The sequence below is a fragment of the Solea senegalensis genome, linkage group LG14 (assembly GCF_019176455.1).
Source record: "Solea senegalensis isolate Sse05_10M linkage group LG14, IFAPA_SoseM_1, whole genome shotgun sequence".
NCBI classification, from domain to species: Eukaryota; Metazoa; Chordata; class Actinopteri; order Pleuronectiformes; family Soleidae; genus Solea; species Solea senegalensis.
In genome coordinates, this window is record NC_058034.1 from 11,654,437 (window position 1) to 11,676,052 (window position 21,616).

The 21,616-nt window shown below is 40.7% G+C and overlaps 1 protein-coding gene across 14 annotated transcripts in view; it reads left to right on the plus strand.

The window, feature by feature from the left end:
• Window positions 1–1,350: 1,350 nt before the first annotated feature.
• The window catches only part of ptprsa (protein tyrosine phosphatase receptor type Sa), a 113,723-nt gene continuing 93,457 nt past the window's right edge, over window positions 1,351–21,616 (plus strand). For 13 of the 14 annotated variants that reach the window (XM_044043915.1, XM_044043927.1, XM_044043918.1 and 10 more), the window contains exons 1-3: window positions 1,351–1,581; window positions 14,031–14,176; window positions 16,875–17,016. In XM_044043915.1, the coding sequence (XP_043899850.1) occupies window positions 1,485–1,581; window positions 14,031–14,176; window positions 16,875–17,016 (385 nt within the window). In that variant the 5' untranslated portion in view covers window positions 1,351–1,484. The remainder of the gene's footprint in view (window positions 1,582–14,030; window positions 14,177–16,874; window positions 17,017–21,616) is intronic. The other variant, XM_044043916.1, reaches the window with a different exon arrangement.

Sequence of the window (21,616 nt, forward strand, 5' to 3'; positions counted from 1 at the left end):
ATTTCATTAAATGATGGTGATGTAAGCTGCTGCTGATCAAATTACTGAGATAGTCAGTGTTACCACGTCTCCATTGCTAATACAGCTGTTATATAATAAGATTACTGAGAACATGATACATTAAAAAGAAGTAATTACATAATGTTGGTAGTTAGCGATGTGATATCTTATATTCCACCGCTATACTCGGAAATGGTGAATTGTATGTCGTGTTTGTCTTCTGATCCTGATTGGATCTCAGTGATAGTGGTTTCAACTTCCTGTCAGTGATGTTGACAATATATCCAACTAACAGTCTTGTCAAAAGCAACTTGCCGTGAGTCAGCAGATCGTGCTTTTATGAAGCTCTCGGTGACTGTTGGACAGTGGCTGTTTCATGGATTAAACCTTAAACCTTAAACCTTAAACTTGTGCTGACAGAATATTATCTTTCACCTCTGGTTACCTGTGGAAAAAAAGAAAGAGTTGCTTTAGGGCATCCACAATAAGCTGCCCACTGTCTGCACAGTCTGCACTACTGTGCCCTGTTAACCACCCAATGTGCAGGTAATTAGTCTCACTTCTTGAGAGTCACCCTCACCCCTCATGTAGGCTTCTGCTGAAAAGAGGCGTTTAGTGTCTTTGCTCGAGGACACTAAATCAGGGCTGATACAGGGGTTTGAACCATTGTGTTGTAATGTGGATCGTGGGAGTTGAAATGTTATTTTGCTTTCTTTTAAAGTGCAGTTTTCAAAGCTTATCTAAAACACATGGTTGCTTATAGATGCTGTACATATTGGTAACTCTGTTGCACGCACATATGTGTGTGTGTTTGTGTGTGATTAATGGTAATTTGAGTAAAACAAAGAGAAGGCCCAGGGAATCATTGAGTGTAATTATAAGGCGATGAGATAAACAAATAATGACAAGATCAGATGATTAGTTAAAAAATAAATCAAAATAAAAAAAGAGGGAAAGAGAACAGTGACTCCCCTGCTAATTAGGGAACGCGAGCAGTTTGGGAGACGGAGAGGTTACAGGGCTTGTGAATGTGAAACGTTGCTCATAGTAGTGTCACCGACACCCTATTACCTTGCATCCATTTATGTGTCAGCAGCAATGAGGGGTTGTGAAAAGCTCAGTGGCCTAGTCTGTGTTTATCAAAAGGCAGAACTACTACCGTTTCACTTCAAGTGGCTCTACCCTGTCATGATGAGAAGTCATTTGTATATTGTGGCACCATTTTCTTTTCCTCTCCCTTGTTGAAGCAATCAAACTAATGCATTACTGCTTCTGATTGTAAATGGTGTATTTAAAGTATCTGATGTCATACTGAGCTTTTTTCTTTCCTTGTGTCTTTTTCCAGAGTGCCCAAGCCATTCTGTGTGAAGACCACAACGTCCCCTGTGCAGCTGGGGCCCCGGCTCTCCAGCCAGGTCAAGGATCAGTCCCGCTTCGACCGTCCCCGCCCCCCCCACCCCCCTTCCCCCCCTACCGGAGCCAAGATGGCCACCAACGGTGCCCTTCGCCTCTCCTTGCCGCTCCTGCTGCCTGTCGCCACTCTGCTGCTATCACTGCTGCTCACCAGTGCACACGCCTTATGTAAGTAGTTCTCTGCTTTCTTGTGCCATTCCCTCTTAAGCGTCCTCATTCATATCGTATTATTATTTTTAGATTATGTGGAGGATCAAAGTTTATAGATGTATAGAAGTAAGAGTGGCACCACAATTTTGAGTGGTAGTTTTTATGCATATAGGCCCTTACACAGAACATTTACATGATAGTTAATCCTAATAAAATTGGACTTATACTGAGTCAAATTTCTCAAATGAGGAAAAAAAAAAGTCATGTGGAAAAAAAAAAGTCCATATTTCACATCATTTCAAAATAAAAGTGCTCGTTTTGATATGGGACGATAAATAGTTGATAATATAAATGTATTTATGATGCAAAATTAATCCAGTAATAAAAAAAACTTGATATTAAGTGGCGGGCCACATGTGGGACTCAATCTGGCCTCAATGCTCTGCACATGCTCCATAGTTGCCACTCCCGTCTTTTGGTCCACAACAAATCCAGGTGACCAAACTCATACTCTGTCACCTCAAAGTATTGAGTTTTTCAAAGTGGAATGATATGAAGACCTGCTCAATATAAAGAAGCTGAAAGGGTGCATATCGCCACCTAGCCTTGTGAGGGCAGAGGCACTTCCTGCAGATTCCCCTCTAGTGCTTGTACACCGATACGACTATTAGTAACTGTGCATGGAAACATACTGTCTAATACTGCTCAGGGAGACTTATAGAGAATTATTGTTCTCTTAAAATAATAACCATTCATTTCCAGTCTTTCTCTCTCCACAAATTGTTCTCCATAAAGTTCCCAAGTTAGCATCAGAGGAACGTTGGGTAGTCTCTTATCCCACCCTGTCGACTCCTGTTTAGGATTTGTTCTGCACCATTTCCCCGTTAAGATGGGCTTAGAGCAGCATTAGGGAGACAAAACAATGAGGAGGCTCTGCAGAGAAACTGCATGGTGGGGAGGATCCCTCATGGGTTTCATTGTTTGTGAATCTCGTGTGTGTGTGTGTTGTATGTACAAGTGGTGAATGTATATACGTAAGTATTGTGGACGTGTGCGTGTCAGTGTCAAGTCCATGCTTGTACTGTATGTGTGCATGTCTATTCTCTCACTCCTTGTTAATGGGCTGCAATGTTGTCTCATCCTGATTGGATCCAATCATATCTTTCTTCTCCGTCTCCCGTCTCACTATGAGAAAAAATAATCCGACGGAACAAAATAAATTGTTTTAGTTCAAAAGGTCTTTGCTACTCCACAATGCACAGAAGGGCCTTTCATTAAAGGAACAGTGTGTTGCAGATGTCAGTTGTTTTCAGAGGTAAACAAACTGCGTCGATGATCAGTGCTGCAGAGACACGATGATATCGGGCATTTCTATTGAAGGAGGGAGAAATGACACGGTAATATGTCGTAAACACAACCAATGTTGTTCCCCTGTCTTTGAGCCACAAGATAAATAGATTTGAATAGGAGTTGATTCGTGCATCACTTTCTGTCTGTCTCACCTAATTTGTGAGATAATAATTTTCACTTTGATCGCCATTCGCGTTGTTTCCTTCCTCTCACACGTTGACATTCTGTGAATGTGCCCTCAACGCTTCGTGATAACATGGAGAGGACTTGATTTTTTCTTATGTTGCCACAAAGCTGTTTGGTTTGAGTGTGTGGTACGGTTTGAGTGTCTTTCAGCCCAACTGGCTGAAAATGTCAGAAATTGTAGTCAGACATTTCATACAGAATACGTTTTCGCACACTCATTTATAGAGAGGAAGTAAAGCAAAGGGGCCAGCGTCACTTGCATTTTCTCAGCTTTACTTCACTTATCGTCTGGGTTAAACATACAGTATTTACCAACCTGTCTTGTCTTCTCCGCCTGTGCGTACAAATGCTGTTTTCTATCCACTCATTCTTCTCAATTATATTATTATTATATGTTTTTGTGTGTGCACATTTGCAGACAAACTCTCTTGCACGATGTACAAATACTGCAAATAATGTGCACATTTTTATGCTTGCAAATCTACACACACAGCCTGGTTGTGCCTTTGTCCAATTAAATTTGCTCTCACCTAGTAGACTGAGGGGATAGGAGGGGTTTGTGTGTACGCCTGTGTGTTTGTGTGTGGTGGGCAAAGGGACAGACCCCCGACCTTGTATCCACACTTTCTCTCTCACCCACAGAGAAGTTGCCTTTTTTTTTTTTTTTTTTGCAAAAATGCTTTGCTGAAAGCATGATGTCATACTTTCCTATCACATCCCTCCCTCCCGCTGTGTCTCTCTCTCTCTCTCACACTCTCGCTCACTCTCGCTGCCCTTCATCCCTTTCCATTTGCACTCATAAATCACTGTGAGAAGGAGACAGTTTTAATCAAAAGAGAAAGAAAGATGGCTCAATAAATTGCGCCACCTCAGCCTTAATAACGCTTGGCGCTCCCCGTTTGTGTTCTGCACAGGTGTTTGTATACAATGTATACAGATACACACGCACAGAGTGTGTGTGTGTGTGTGCGTGTGCTTGCAGAGGTTGAATTGTTGAGTACGGTGTTTCACCTGTGCTCTGTCATAGGTGGCTTTCGCATATTGAGCAAGATTTGAATCTACAATAGAAAAAAAAGAAAAACGGATGCTGCTGTTGTGCTTTCATTTCGGTTTCCACTGTAATGTTATCAGGCACATATCCTTGGGTAAATGTATGTCATTAAATGTTATGTGACAGGATTGTTATAGTTTTAAAGAGGAAATCAAGTCAACACTTATTAGAATTTCTGCAAATTTGAAACTAAGATGGCTTTTTATCTCAATTTACAGTAGAAAGATGCATCAAACAGACATTTGTATAGTTATGCGGTATAGTGGTATAGTTATCTGCAGACAACGGGGTCTAGTTACACTTTAATTTATTCTTCCTCTTCTTTCATATTAGGGTCCAAGCACATAAAGTAAAGAGGACCCTATTTATAATTTTTATTATTTTGTAATATTTCTGAGCTGTGGAATGAAAGAGTTGCCATGGTGACCACACAGCATCAGATACGGAGACCCTGCGTGGGCCAGATCTGGCACCATTAACAAGTCGTGTTCTGTTGTTGACCTTTGGGAGTTGACAGAAGTGTAACAAGAAGAATTTCACATTTCACAACATTTCACATGTTGAAAACAATCACTGTCCTAGTTCTATGAAATAATTCATCTTTACTGCCTCTTCTTTTGATATGTTTTATTATTTTCCTATTTTAAGCTAAAAATATGTATTTGAGTTGTTTTTTCAGTTTTTTTTCCTGACCTTTCACCTCTTTTTCTTCCACTTTCTTTCTCAAGAGAAGCGTTCTTGGCAAAGCTCTCCTTATAGCAATTGGTCAGGACTCACAGTGTTGGGGTCAGAGTGTTCAATTATTTAAATTATTTTGAAGCTGCCAGTTGGAAAAACAAGCTTCTCGGTTGAGCTGTTGCTTTTTTTGTTTTTGTTCACTACAACACCCCCTTCTCTCATCCTCATCCTCTCTCAATTTCTCCCTGTCTGTCATTCACCCTCACTGGTTCCTCATCTGTTCAAATTATGTTCAAGCCAACTCCGTCAAGTTAGTTCTGTCAAATTCAATTTAATGCACACCCTGCTGTTGCATAACCTATCCACATGCTTTAGTCCAATTTCTCCAATGAGAAGAAAACACGTTCACTTTGAACTGTGTTGAAGTCATTAAGTGGTTAAAAGGGTCTTTTTGAATGTTTTGATCAAGTGACACAGTTACGGTGTTTTTAAAAAGGTGTTTCACTCTCTGACACTGTACATCAGCAGCAGTTGGCAGACCCGACTTCCTGTTTATCCGGACCACTTTATTACTTGGAGTATATTCACGCATCACACGTCGACCATACGCGCCTCTGTGGCTGCTCCTTCTGCATGCCGCGTCTGCAGAGATTAGCGTTGTGGTGTCTCGTGCAATTATAAACATGGATTAATACAAATAATTGAGGAGCATGAAAGTTGATTTTCTTCTAATGTGCTTTTTTTTCCCACCAGCAGAAGCTCTATAAGTTATAAATGCAGCAATGCTTTGAAAGGAAGAGGTTCTGATTTTACCCCCGACAATGAAAAACTGTGTGTGTGTGTTTTGTTCAGAGCTAACACACCTTTAGCAATCGGAAATGTCCTCTTCATTGAAGTGTCAGGTGCCTCAAGTGAGTCACTAAATGCCACATAATTGTGTCAATTATAAAATCACATGCTTAATGTCCCCTTTCTCTCTGAGCAATCAAGTCTGTTTGTTTCCAGTGGGCTGAAAAATACTTAAAATCAATTATTTTTTGTCTTTAGCTTTCAACAATGGTTTCCTTGGGACCAATTTGGCCACGTTACAAGTGTGCCACACATTTAGAAATACAGCTTCCCTCTTAGAGCTGTGTGGACGGGCGAAGTTATTCACCTCCGTGTACTCGCACTCCAGAACTGATTTTATACTGGAGTCCCCACATCCTGCCACAAGTCCCTAATGGACTGCAAATGCTGGGCCTTACGAGGCTGTTTTGAGGGTCAGTCTACATAGATACCACACTGCACGATGCAACAGGGAAGGCTTTGCACAACAACGTACATTTGTGTTGTTGTAATTTTCGATCATCTTGCGTAAGATTTGTTGCATTCAAGGGTCTTTGTAAAAGTTTGATTGCATTGACTTCCTATAATAACCTTTTCTTTTCTTTTCTTTTTTTTTAAATTTGTTAAAAGGAGAACACGGTTTTAAGGATTAAATTTGAGGATACAAAAGGGACAATCTTCCACTGTGGGAAGTGGCTGTAGAATCCAGGCAGCACTGAGTCTCTTCGTGAATCATTACATCCACAATTGCCAGACACGCTAGCTGCCCCAAGTGTGAATCCTATTAGCCTTTCTTCCTCATATTTTAATTGGAAAAGCAACTCTTTCATTAACCCTTAAACTTCCAGAGCCAAAGTGACATAGGGCCTGCAACCTCGCCCGAAATGGCTGCAGCTGAGCCTGCGTGTTCATTTTAAGCACACACTTCCATAACTGCAGAAGATTACACCCCAGCAACACAATCACAGCATTACATGATTTTCTGTTTCTCTATCTCTATTTTAAGTTAAGTCCACTGCTCAAGAGGACATTGGAAAGCAAGGGAAAGAGAAATGAGTCTCCCTTTTTCCTTCTTTGATATATGCTTGTAGACGATAACCAAAAGGTGCAAATAGATTTACCTGAGAACAGTCAACAGAATGTAGTGCACTCCATTCCATTTTTTCTGTAGGACACAGGCTCACCCAGTGTCTGAGGAAATGTCAGTCCTGTTATAAATATCAAAATCCTCACCTCTTCCAAGTTGACATGTGCCGATTCCACCAAATCATCGATCAGAAATGTTATTTTTCTTTGCATTAAAATCCCAATACAAGTCTTTTTTGATACTATGTATGTATGTATATATATATGTATACATACACATATACTTACAGTATGTGTATGTATGTATATATATGTATATATATATATCTATATATATATATATATATTTATATATACTGTATATGTATATATGTGTTTTCTTTTCCTTCATTTCTGGATAGGTTGAGGTTTTCTTCCAGCAGTCTGCCAGTCTTTGTTGTCAGTGATTATGTGTCAAAAACTCCAGACAAGACAAAGCAAGACAGGTTCAAAGTAAAAGCTTGGTTTCCATAGTGATGGCACTTGCTCAAGCAGCCTGCGAGAATTGGTCCTGATTGATGGGACTTGGTTAAGTTGTGGAGGGGAGGGTGTATGCTGTGTGTGTGTGTGAGTGAGGAGTAGTTTGTATGTTTGTTTTGTGTGTGTGTGTGTGTGTGCGTTACAGAGAAAGGAGTCTACCTGTATTTGCCTGTCCCGTTGTCTGTTAGTGTCTGTATCCCTCTGGTCAATGCCAATGTGCTGATACACACTGGTGGGTTTTAAGACTGGTCCAGGACTGATGGACGGCCAGCTCTAGCAGCTTGGCAGCCCGCTGAGTCGTATGGATAGCTGTTAGACAGATACTACAAACTAGTAAATCTCCACACTTCAGGAGTCTTCATGGCTGGAGTTCAATGCCGGCAACGTGGATCTGCACCGCTACTGTATTCTACTTGACGTGACTCTACTTGTCTAATAACCAACACAAGTTCAGAAATGTTTGAAAGTAAATCCATAGTGAATTAAATGGTGGAGGCTTAAGACGCCAACTTGCTCCAGTCTAAGTTGTTTTCTTTCTAAAAGTCAGTCTTGTGTGCGTCATGTGTCTGCTAATGTGAAAATTAAGTCAGTATGAGCTTTACTAAATTGGTCAAATTAGAGACACAGTGTTGCATATTGGTTCCCTCCACGTTGTACACACATCGACAAATATCATATTTTTCACTGTACAACAATGTATGACAGCCATCGTGGGTTAGGTGTACTGTGAGATTAAAGTGGTAGATTTATGACCAACAAAACCCCCCATGTTTATGTATGTATCTATATGTATATATGTGTGTGTATGTATATGTATATGTATATGTATATATATATATATGTATGTATATATGTATGTATATATATATGTATATATATATATATATATATACATAGATGTATATATGTATATGTATATATATGTATATACACACATACATCATAATATCTAATTATTATACAGTCATTATACAGTCATAATCCAAGGATCAAAAACATTGATTTAGCCCAATTCACAACGTCTCTGTATTTAAGTTTTGTGATAGAAATTAATAACAGAATAATATGTACTTTTAATTCTTTTACAACAAGAAAAGTCCAACAAAATAGTGTTACCCTCATTTGCATTATTGTTTTTGATGCCACTCACACTCACACAGTGTCAAATAAGAGGTGGGAAAGAGAGAGTGAAATGAGTGTATTGTGTTCCCTCCAAAAAATGCTAGGAACTGTTCTTTTGAAATGTTGGTGGGGAAAGAGAATTTCCCTGGACCGTGAAAGATACCTGTTTGTACCAAGACTGATAACAAGTGCCCTTTTGCTGCATTCACTGTAAATCACTAAATGGTTGTGTGTCATTCTGTCCCCCCACTTTGCCAACTCACTGGATAATGGATCCTATTTATGACTGGAGAAGCTTTTCTCCATCAATTACTGTATTAGCCATGGAGCCACTCCTTTTCCCCACTAACAGTCCCTCTACCAAACGGCAACAGTAAAGTACTGTAAATGGAGCAGTCTCATATTCACATACCCACCTCCCACTCTCCAACACTTTATAATCACAGCGTTGGTATATATAGATATATACGTGTGTGTGTGTGTGTGTTATCAGGTCCAGCAGTGGCCAGTAGCAGATGGCAAATGACTGTATGCACAGTGCGTTTATCCCTTTCTTCTTCTTCTTCCTCTTTTTATCTTATGCTAGCCAGTCGAGTTTAAGATAGTGAAGATTGTGCAGATAGTTGGACCCCTATGGCTCAGACCATGTCCTTGTGCCAGGCAGATAAAGACTGGTCTGGTGTTGCTTATCTGGGTAGCACTATACCTCCGTCTGTCTGAAGGAAGCTTTGGGAATACAGAGAGACTTGGGCAATGGGGACAAATTCCTGGGTCACCTCTGCTGACATACGAGTGTTTAGAGAGGTTTCACGTAAGGTAGCCCACCGTACCTTTAAAGGGGAAAAAAAAGTGTAAACATTTCTAGAAAATGTGGTATTTGTGGGAACCAAACCACAATATTCTGTTCTACACACGCACGCCCAGAGCTTCTCCTGCTGAGTACTCACATGGGCTCATTGTCAGCGGGAGAAGCTTCTGGGAATTTCTGGAGTGACTTAATTTAACATTTGTATTCTCACTTACAGTGCATGCCCTTAAATCAATCTCCAGAAAACATCAAGACTTAAGTCCATGTCTGAAAACTGCTTGCCGTGCTTGTTTCACTGAATATTAATTATGCTATTCCATAGAGGTGCACAATATAATCGGCACGATATCGGTATTGGTAGATATTGGCTTTAAAATGGAATGTCGGATATCGGCAAACACCGCAAGATCTGCTGACATGACTAACAACAACAACAACAGTGGGCTAAATAGGCCGCTGCCTCCTTCATATCAAAGCTGGTGCCCTCTACATATGACCTCCAAAATGATCTCTGTAGTTGGGCGCGGGGAAAAACGTATATAATGTACACGTATATCAGTCATCGGCCCAAGCACTCCCGATATATCGGCAAAAAGTTCAATATTGTGCGTCATTATTGTTCTATGTCAGAAATCTTTTTTGTTTTATCACATAATGCTGCGTTGAGTGAGCTTATGTGTGGATAACACGGTGTGATCATATCATCACTCATCGCGGGGGTTTCTTAAAGCACTTTAAGCCTCAATCGTGCACAACATTTTATACTCCTATATTTTCTGGCTTTGTGGCAAGGTTCAAATTCCAGAATAAGAAAGGTTCAAAGTCAACGGTAACTGGCAGCAGAGGCCCAGAGGCACACAGTTGATGGAAATAGAAAGAAAGAAAAAAAAAAAGGTTAATTACACTCTTTAGAGTTCACATAATCACTCACTGCATACCTGAAGTAATTGCACTGGAATAGACAGCCAGTGGCAGAGGGCTGTTTAATGGCGTATGGATGAAAAACAAAACAAAACAAAAAAACATTTATTATAAAACACATCTTATAAAGACACTGAGACGTTTCTTTTGTATATAATAGTAAACCCACTTTACTGTGTGCTTATTCTACTTATTACAAATCAACACAGCAAATTTGATTAAATCAATGTTGGCATCTGTGTAAGCTGTGCAAGCAGTTATACTTGCGTCATACCAGCAGTTATACAGTTCCTTTTCATTACCTCTGATTTCGTGAAGCTGTAATTGTTGCTTCACAACTGACATGGTGGCCACAAATGATATCACACCCTGTTTCTCCAAAAAGTTGGATCTATTTTGAAATAAATATATAAAGGTGCTATTATTATTATTGTCCTGGATGTTGCCTTAGTTTTGTAACCCATGGTTAGGAACGGGATGATACGTATCTATTATTAGATATTATTCCCATACAATCATTTTAGATCATTTATGAACTATGAAGCTGTTAACAACACATTTGTGCTGAGTCATTTCAAAGACATGATTCTCCAATTGTGTATTGTTCTCCCAAAAAAGAAGACATAAACTGCCCAAACATGACTCGGCTAAAATGCTTTTGCTGATTTTCATTTACATTTCTACATTTCTACATAGTGAAGCATGTACTATGTAGAATTTTGGCATTGTATCAGATTTTACATCCTTCCGATATCCAGTCCAGTGATTTTGACCAGTATCGGACCGATACCAATTCCTAAGAATATATAGTGAAAAAAAATACAATATTTTGGTGATATACATCCTCTACTTTATTTTTCGAGTTTGGATTTGATACAGTCGGAGAAAAATCTGAATCAGTCAGTCATTAAATTCAGACGGATATGTGGTGCAAGCATCACCATCGCTGTTGAAGCAAAGGAAGGACGAGAGAGAGGGGAAGGAATTGGGTGAAAATGTTTAATGGTCCACGGGAAACACTATTCAAAGACTGGTGGTCTTCAGCACAACCACTGCCATTGGCCTGCTTTGTGAAAATCCTTCTACTGTCTTGACAGAGGGCACATTGTAAAAAGGAGGTCAAATGCAGAGGAGCAGAGTTGTATAAAGCTGTCTTGTGTAGTTTGAGAATGGGAATTGAAAGCATAAAATGCCATAAGGGATTATTGTATGTAGCAGATAAAGCCGACCCGTTCCTTGATGGAAAAACTGCAGTGCCTATATCATTCCACAACCTTTATTCCTTGCAGTACACAGTGGATATTGATTTATTTTCTCATGCTTACATGCACGCCCTCGCCCTCACTCTCTCTCGCCCTCCGTCTTTGTCTCGCTCACACACTAATTTATAAACATATATGTGTGACTTATTTTGTTAAGAAACCTTTTATAGTGCCTCTGGGAATGTGATTCCCGCACGGGCTCTGGTTACGGATCAGACACATGATTTAAAGAAGGTAAGGAAATATTTTGAAGGAAGGAAGCAACAATCAATATGCTTTCATTTGAACATCAGAAAGTGCAGAAATCCATATTTGCAATATTAAATTATGGTCAGCAACACAACCGTTTAAAAAGTAGATTTTGATCCCTGCGTGACTGGGGCATTGGTTGTCTGTCAGTGTCAAATGCTGATGTGAAGATGTATCATGATGGTTTAGCGCATGTGTTATTTTTTTTTTATCTACTGTCCATCATCAATGAAACTGGTTCATTACAGCTTAACTTGTAGCTTAACTCTGGTGGAGAGTAGTTCTCAAATCTACTTATTGGTCAGCAATCACTTAAAAAAATGTCTTGTCAGTCACTCCTACATGTTGTGAGCTATTGTAATCTGTATAATAACATTACACATAATGAGACTCCTGTCAACAACACCATGGCCTATCTGCATGTCACAGTAACAGCCAGTGATTCATTATTTAAAAAAGCAAAATAAAAACATTCAATTGGACAACTGTGGTCTCTCACATGGATTCACTTAAATCATAAGTCTCAAATACACTCAGCCTGGCTGGTTTGCGAGTTGTGAGCATGAACACAAGTCTCCATAAAGTGGTTAGGCCAAGTTTCAGAGGTTGGATACCCAGAGGGAGCTCAGACTAGCTGAGAGGAGCCAGGAGTTGAAGTGGATAGAGCGTCTGGATGAACAAGCTGCTTTCTGAGTGTGTTTGTTTGGAGCTCCTCTGGGCGCAACATGGGATAAGCAAAAGAGAATGGATGGATGGATGAATGAATGGAAACTTTCATCACTTATGGCATAGAACAACCACAAGCCACTACCACCGTACTATGTACAACATGCCACTCGAAGTCAACAGTTTTTTTTTGATGAAACACAGTCTGTACAAAAGTAAGACAATCCTACATACATTATATATTCATCCATTTGCCAAATCCTGAAGGTTCTAATCAGGTATACCATGTTAGCCATGTGGTTATTTACCCCTCGTGCTCCAAATGACACCTGAATAAAGGATCATGAAACAGACATAGATCAAAGCAAGGGTGACTGTTTACCTACATGTGAGCAACTGCGGTTGCGAGGATGAAACAACACCAGCGGTTTGACAACACTGTTTAATCTCTGTTGATCAGTGGTGACATGATAAACATTTGCAGTCACAGACTTCAAAGTTCTAAAAATCAAAGTTAAATCTGACCGACGTTGGGGCACGATGATGAGCAGGATGTGACGGCGATGAGGATTCAGGATTATTTGTAACCGCTTGTCATTTAGTTTTACGTTGAAATGTTTTCATCAGACATATTGTGGCTGGTGAACTTTGCACGTTGCTTGTCTTTGGTAGAAAACTCACCCGTCTTCCCTCATCAATTACGTTTCTCTTTGTCTTGTTCTTTCTAAAATACTCTCTCTCTCTCTCTATTGCTCTTTACTCAGTATTGAATGCAGGAATTCTACTTCAAACATGTATTTGGCTCTGTCTGCATTTATTATTATCATTTTTGACATGTGCTGGCCGTTTGATCGTCCACACATATCTGTGTTCTCCAGGAGACCCGTTTTCTTTCTTTTCTTTATCCAACACTTGTTGTCTTGAAGCTGTATTAACTAAGGCGTTACTTGCAAAAAAAAACCCTCAGCACTAAAATTATGTTTGATAAACAGTTAAACCATAGGGTCTCTGTTCTGTGTACTGTATAATTCAAGAATGAATTGCACCGCTAGGGTTAGTGTAATCCTCACTTCTTACTTTTGAATCCATACAATGCCTAACTAAAATAAACATCGCTTTCGTCTTCTCGGTGTCCATTTCTCCATTTCCATATGGCGTCATATTATTTATTTAATAAACAATCACCTTCAATTATCATCTTGGCAAAACGTCCACACATAAATTCTCAGTCACAATTTACACCGCATTAGAAAATTGCGGTATCAGGACAAGCGTGGGGATTTAATACAGCCAAATATTGCACTGCGGGGGGATTATTCATTATGCTGACATTGCTCACATAAAGAGGTTGCAATGACAGGAAGAAAAAAAACAGGCAACAGGTTCGATCAATGCGACGGCCATCGAATCCTAAGAGTATGAGGTTGCATCTTTTCAAAGTTGTCCAAGTAGTATTTGTCTCTTTAAAAAAAACTTCAAGATTGAATGGAATACAGATACAAAAGGGTGCAATAAGAAGAGGCTATGTAGTATATTTGTGGTCATCGTGTTCATAGTGTTTTCTTTGTGTGCATACACTCTTCAGATTTGGAAGGATGCGCTTCTAAAAAGTGAATTACACCCGTTTGATGTGGACCTGAAAGAAACAAAACGAGTTCCTGTGGTGAAACATACATCTCACTGCTCGTGCTAATGTCTCTTCATCCCTCTCTGTCTCCCCTCTCCTTTCCTCACTCCTCAGCAGCACCGCGGTTCACTAAAGTTCCCGTCGACCAGATTGGCGTCTCAGGGGGTGTGGTTTCCTTCGTCTGCCAGGCGACAGGTGACCCCAAGCCGAGAGTTAGTTGGAACAAGAAAGGCAAGAAGGTCAACTCCCAGCGTATAGAGGTGAGTCCATCGTTGCTGCGCACTGCGTGTGTGTGTGTGTGTGTGTGTGTGTGTGTGTGTGTGTGTGTGTGTGTGTGTGTGTGTGTGTGTGTGTGTGTGTGTGTGTGTGTGTGAGGCCATTCCGGCATTCCTGACCATCGTTCTTTAACCCTCTTAAGACCATCAAGATAATCAAACCGCCTGGATTTATATTATATTGATTTTATGGCTGTAGAATTGTCAAAAAATGTTCAATGAGTGAATGTCTCCGCCCCCTTTTCCAAGATAACTTTCACTTTTGATATCTGGCAGTTATTCAACTGTTTAGGAATATGGTACTGAGAAGCTGACGTCACAAACGTGTGATGAGCAGGTGAATTTTGTCTGTGATTGAACGGTCGAAGTCCTGAGGGCTACCGTAATGACAAGTATCTGGACACAAAGCTCTATTTCTCTGCATTCCGGTATCTATCCATCCATCCCTATTCTACCGCTTCATCCTCTACATGAGGGTCGGGGCCGTAACCTGGACAGATCGCCGGTTCATAGTTTATTAACAGTCTAGGAGTTACGGTAATGAGAAGTACACGTGCCAAACTGGTAACAGAAAGGGTTAAAGGGCACCTGGGGCATACATTGAGAAAACAGACCTATAGCTCTGATTCTAATTATACTTTTGACATCACTCCAACAGACAAGATTAAGCCTTCAAAACAATTCTATAATCCTGGGCCACTGTAGACATCGAAGTCAAAGACAGCACAAAGCTGAAAAGGTGTTCGTCCTTAACACGCCACTCTTTTTAAACTTTGCTTCACATTACAAACGTGACCTTCTAATGCAATCAGCTTTCCATTCGCTTTTTCAAAAGGATGTTTTCCCTTAGTTTCTGCACCTACCGGCTAACATTCTGTTCCTGTGCTAGTCTGTGAGTAACCTACAGGTCCTCCATTGGCCACAGTCGCCCCGATAATGCAATTCAGAGCTCTGTCGTTGCTTCAGCTCTGCAGCTGTCACAGTCTTGTGTGCTGGTGTATTTTATTTTATTTTTTTCCTGCATGAAACCCTGTCTGGGCGAATGTGTCTTTTTTTTTTGTGTGTTATTCATGATGTTTGTTGTTCAGTTCTCAGCAGGCGTTCCAGATGGCATCTCTAAAAGTCTTGATTGATGCTCAGTGTCTCTTAATTAAAAAGTTGCTTTCTTTAAGGATGATTACAATGCACCGATAGATACACACACACACACACACACATACACACACACTGTCGCATGAACTCAACCACGGGGGAGGAGTCTAAAAAAAAACCCAACATCAACAGGGAAAAAAAAAGCATAGTCTCAACGGAGGACAAAATAAAAAGACAAGTAGTGTTTGTTCATTCTCTTCTCTTGCATGCTAAGTGGGAAACAATGCCAAGGGCACGAAGCAGCCTGCCAGAACGGACACTTCTTCTTTTCCTCCGTTTAGCAAGAAAAAACTGTGAAAGGGTTTTGAAGTTGTTATGATTTTCTTTTCTGTTCTACCCTCCAGACAGCTGCTTTGATATTGATCGCGATGCCGTGCTCTGCAGTGTTTTTAGCCTAATTAACAGCTCAGCTCTGAGATGTGCAGCAGTGGAGCAGCGGGGCTGCTAAAGTCTTGTACTTGTATTTCAAAATCCAGCCTTACTCAGACATCTCAGCAGTGAACCCCTCACTGTGATGTGTGAGCTCCTCTGAGGAAGGACAGATATGGGAAGAGGTTTTCAGTGAGACTGAAAGACGGGCTGGCTGTCGTCTCTAACACTGCACCCACCCCGAAATTAGAGATAATGGAATACATTTTGGAAATGGTTGTCTGTGAGCGCTAACTGACTCAGACATCCCACCATTGCAATTCCCATCATTTAGTCAAATTTTGAGATTCAGCCTCGCACTGTTCCATATGGTTTTTGATTAAATAAAAATGTAAGTTAATGGCAAGTCCAAGATGTTTTTGAACTGGGTTTTTTTTTTTCCTCAAGAAAATTCAGAACAAATGGGTTGTAGAGAGAATTACAGATAGAAATAAGAAGCAGATTTCTGTATTTATGAGGACTAAAGGTGATGAGCCAACCGAAATTCTTCCTTCCAAGGATGTACGGTGCTTCACACAATTATTAGACCACCAGCCAATTTAAGGTTTATTGTTTAAACTGCCCTAAATTAACAGCATTGGTATCAAAATCACTTTGATGGCTAATACACCAGTACATAGAAGCTCTTTAACCAACATTATATTTGAATTTTAATACTAAAATGTCATTGTTATTATCCATTCATTTTTTACAAAAAAAACTGGAAAAAAATAAAACGCATAATTATTTCTTGATTAAGATGTCAAATTATAGTTATTTACTTGCATTCCTGAACAGAAAAAAAATAGTTTTAGTGGTTGAATATTATGCTTGATTAATTTCTGACTTCGCAGAGAAGAAGCCCAGTGAGCTGGCTCAAATGTGGGTATAAAGGTGAATTAGACAGTTGGTCTAACAGATTTGTTAAGCACTGTACATTACATGTTGTAAGTCAATTATAATGTATGTTGATGTTTTTTGTAACACTGTAAAAACTGAAATGTTAAACAAACTAATTATAATTAACTAATCATCACCTAAGCCAGTTCACTTCCATGCTAGCGTGTGTGTTGAGATCTTAGTGCTGTTTAACCCATTTAAACCACAATCCTTAACCCCGCAGACCATCGAGTTTGACGAGGGCGCCGGCGCCGTACTCAGAATCCAGCCTCTGCGAGCGCCGCGCGATGAGAACATCTACGAATGTGTGGCTGAGAACAGCGAGGGCGAGATCACAGTCAATGCCAAACTGTCCATCATCCGAGGTGAGTCCTGCATTATAAAACAATGTGCAAAGCTCTGGCCACAAGATAAATCATTAAAGTGGAAAGCTGCTCGGCCTTTTTTTTTTAATGGTGGCAACTTGCCTTGAAGTATCTAAACTGCACTTGGCAGTTGGTGAGGGCTCAACCTTGAAAATCTTTTAGCTTTTAGACTGTCTGCGGCTGTGCCGTATCGTGTGTCTGGGAGTTTTTGAGCTGTGTTGTCGTTGTTGGGTTAGTTACGAACATTTATTTGCAGTCATGTGATGAATGTTAGAGCGTCGGACACGTTCATCAACCCCTCCGTCTGAGCTCGCAGTTTGGGTGGTGACATGATGAGCAAGGTCATTTTCCTTTTTGACCTTTCATCAAACTACATTACCGACATTAATGTCATCACAGGAATCGTCAGCGTAGAAGCCAAACTAATGTGAGCATGTGGAGGATTACTGCAGGTGTACTTACTGCAGCCTAAAATGAATCAGAATAATTCACAACAGATGGACAGTGTGAAGGCTGTTCATCAAGTGTTCATCACGTCGATGGTACCAATCAACTGTCCATTCATGTAAGAGCCGAACCCTCTATTTACCCATGATGAAAACCCACAGGGCACCTGGATGAAAAAGATTGATTAGTTACACGGCGAATGACAGATGTGACACACGCACACAAAAACTGAGATGGATTGAGATGTTTAGATGTAATCAATGGACAATTAATGTTGTGGAACGTTACTCAGAGGTTCCTGTTGCGAGTTTCAATTTTTTTTTTGTGTTCAGCTAAGATGTTACACTATTTGTAAAGCTGCAGCATAGAGGTCATTGAGAATGGCATCAGAGGCGAACAAGCATGTGGTCACATGTTCTCACATCCTTTTCTTTCCTTCTACCTGTCTGCCTCACACACACACACACACACACACACACACACACACACACACAGCTTCTCTCTTCTCCTCTGTTCTCGCCTGTCACCATCTGCCATGTTTCCAGTTTGGATGGAGCTGAGCTATTGCAGGCTGCCTGGCAGCACATGAGCTCGGTCTTCCTGGCTGTCGGATGCATGCTGGAGCTGGGATTGGAAGCTTGGCCCAGCATCCTGGTTTATTTATTGTTAGCAACAAACCCCCCCATCCTGGGAACATGTCGGTGCCCTTCAAAACTTGATATACAGATTTGAAATAACATTATATTATATTATATTATATTATAGTAATGATTTACATTGTTAATATATTTTTTTTATTGTCTAAAAGAGGTGTGCACTAAACAAGCAGGTAGCAGATTGATTCGCTATGAACGGTTACCCATTCAAAACTTAATGATTTGTTTTATGCTCTGAATGATGACTTTTGTTTGTGCTACTTTATGTTAGATTTCCTATTCATAGTCGGAAATTCAATTTATTTCGGGCTTTATGGAGTGCTTTGAAAATCAAGTCCAGGGAAACAGTGTTAGCCAGATTGGAGGAAAAAAAAAACATAATGGACAAGCACACTAATTTCCAAACTACAAGCTCTGGCGTGTGTCTGTCAGCATGGAAGTATGGCTGTTTAAGCACAAAGCAAGCGTTCTGCTCAACAGGAACAAATTGAAAATAAGATTTTATTAGAATAAGTGTGATATGGATGTGTCCTGAGCCCAGAGGAAGACAACGGCCCTCCTGCCCAGGCAAGACCCACCACCGAAGGAGAGATGAGGGTGTGATGGTGGGGCCTGAAGCAGAAACCTGAGCACCAGAGGAAACAACTGTAGTTTTCCATCCTTTTAACGAGGTTGCGCCTCACCTCATTAACCCATCAGCATTAGGAAGAGTCCAGGAAAGCGTAGAAGCAGAAAATTGGAGAGTAAAAGAGACATTTAAACCAAGAAACCAAGAAAAAAAGAATGTGGGTGGATTTAGTCAGAGAGTGCAAGATGGTAAGATGTAAGTGGACCAAACCAGGAGGAACAAATAGGAAAATAAAGAAAAGCTGGCCAAAGATAAAGGGAGACAACAGGGGGAGTTGTGGACAATTGGCATTGTAGAACAGGTGAGGAGGACAATGGGCAAACATGGGCTTTTGGAACAGGGGCAATGGATTAGGGGGGATATGGGACAAGGCACAAGGGACACATCTGCAGTAAAAAGAGGGTTTATGGTCTGGGATGTGGAGAGGCAGAAAATGGGTCACCACAGTGGGTGATTTGGCCAGAGAGCCGTGGCACACATTTGCAAGAAAATACAGCTGCATGCTCCCTCTTACCCACATATCAATGTCCCCAAATCCTTAAAAACACACGAAGAGGAGCATTCATGTTGGCAAACATGAACGACTCGCACTTCCCTGTAAGTCTGTAAGATGAACGATGTCAAAGGCTGACCAGTTGAGTGAGAACAAGAAGCTTTCCATAAATGTTTTGGCACACACTCGGAGAGGGTGAGCAGTGTACTGGCTTTTTTTCCTCTACCGCTGCATACTCCTCTAGAAAAAACAGCACGTGGGCTCAGCTCAGAGTTGGAAAAGGATTTATCAACTGCATTTCTTCTCCGGTAAAATGAGGCGTACAAAGATCATAAATATGTATCACGGCAGTGTGCATGCACATGACTACATCCAACACTTATTTTACATCCATTAAACATCTGTAAAAAAAAAGAAGCATATCTATGTCAGGATAAAGGATACCGCGAGTTCATAAATCCACATACATGGACATAGTTGTCCTGCACCGTGGCAACGGCAGAAACCCGCCTACTCTTTTGTCCACTTCACCGTGTGTTCTGTGGTTGTGTACGTCGGTGGCAATGGCAGCATCCCTTTAACATAGACTTGTGACACCTCCTTGGCTGTTGCCTCACTGCCTCCGCTGAATACCTAAGATGGGGGCCATCTGGCTCCCATCTAAGATTTGCACACAGTCCTGTGGGAGTCCTTGCTGAGGGACTGACAAGTATGTGAAGCATACTACTGAGATCTGACACAACTAACGGCTTGCTCTGGGTTTTTGTCATGGGAACATTTTTTTCCCACATTTATTTTTTTTTGAATTTGACTGCTTTTCTGCTCTCAGGCAAGTGTTTAGAGTGTCAGAAGCAAGGCAACATTGCCACTGGGATACTGTCAGCTCATGCTGCTGTGAGGAGATCATGGGGTGTTACCTTCCTTTTGTTTGCATGTCTTTTACATGGCTGCTGTCTTTTGTCGCCGTGATTGCCGTTGCAAATGGATTTGCCCCCGAGGCTTCCGAAAGAACCGAAGCAGTGATTGATGAGATTTGGTCTTTTTGTTTTAATGCTGCTAATATTATGTGTCTATCCCTGTGTTTGGGGAAACCCACCAAGCGATCACAGCAAGGCGGAGCTGCTCCAGAGCTGGAAATAATCATGTTGGCTGAGTTACACCTTACTGGTGGCAAATCATTAAGCTGCAAGCTGATTTATTTGGTTATTAGACACAGATTTGGACTTAGTTACAGACTTTCACTGTGCTTTATGAACTGACAGACAGAACAGACTCACCTCTGATACACACACAGCTCTCAGGTCTGACCTTAAATATGGATAATCGCCACATAATACCAGACAGAGCCCTGACCTTTGTTTGCACCTGTATGCACTCACCCAGACTTATTACTCTTTCATGTATTCTTTTACCACCAATCAGGTAAAATCCATCAAACCTGCCGTTTTGTTTCTTATCACTTTGTTCCTCCGTCCAAAAACCTTGAAAAATCATCTTGCGAGCTGTCTTTGCCAAGTTGCAAGCCTTTCTTATTGCCACAGTCCGTACTCTTGCCTCCTCTTTATCTCTTGCTGCTTCTTGTTGAGGTTAATAACGTCCAAGATGAAGGTAAATATTGGTGTGTGTGTGTGTGTAACTTAAAACTCTCAGTTTACATTTGTTGGCAAAGAGAACGCAGCTCCGGTGCCTTATTGATTCAGTTCTATCAAATCACATTAGGTGGAAGACCATGACGGTTTTCTTTGTTTAGTTTGTGTTTCTTTTACCCATGATGCAATTTGGCCCAGGCATGGACAGTTTAGTTGGCTCTACACATCTGCCACAGAGCACCACTGTGCTGGATAGGTCTGGTTTTGGAGCATCGTTACCTCAAGGGGAGTGTGGTGTGGTGTGTTGTGTTTTCTGTTATATCCCTGCATTTATCTTGACGGGTAAGATTGGATTTTGTTTCTGTATCTGATACATGGACACTCAAGCCAAGTGAGTGGGCACAATCTTAAATGATGGGGTGGATGAGAGGTAGATGGGGCGGGGGGTAGAGCAGCGGGAAGTAAAACTTATAGAAAAGCTAGAGTTAGTTTTTTTCTTTTGTGTCATTCTTTTTCTGTATCTCTCTCTCTCTCTCTCTCTCTTGCAACACATAGTACAATTGATACTGTTCACACCATCACAAGTACCACACTATGTGTGTTGCTTTACAGCAGAAAATAACACGTGTGTTCACAAATGCTTGGATGGTAACTTGGCTGTAATGAGATCCAGAGGTGAGATTGAATAAGGACATATTAGGTGACAGGTAAAACTGATTCCAGCTTGTAGTGTGAGTAAATTTATAATTTAAAATAGAGAATAGAAAGAATAGAGATACTCTCTTGA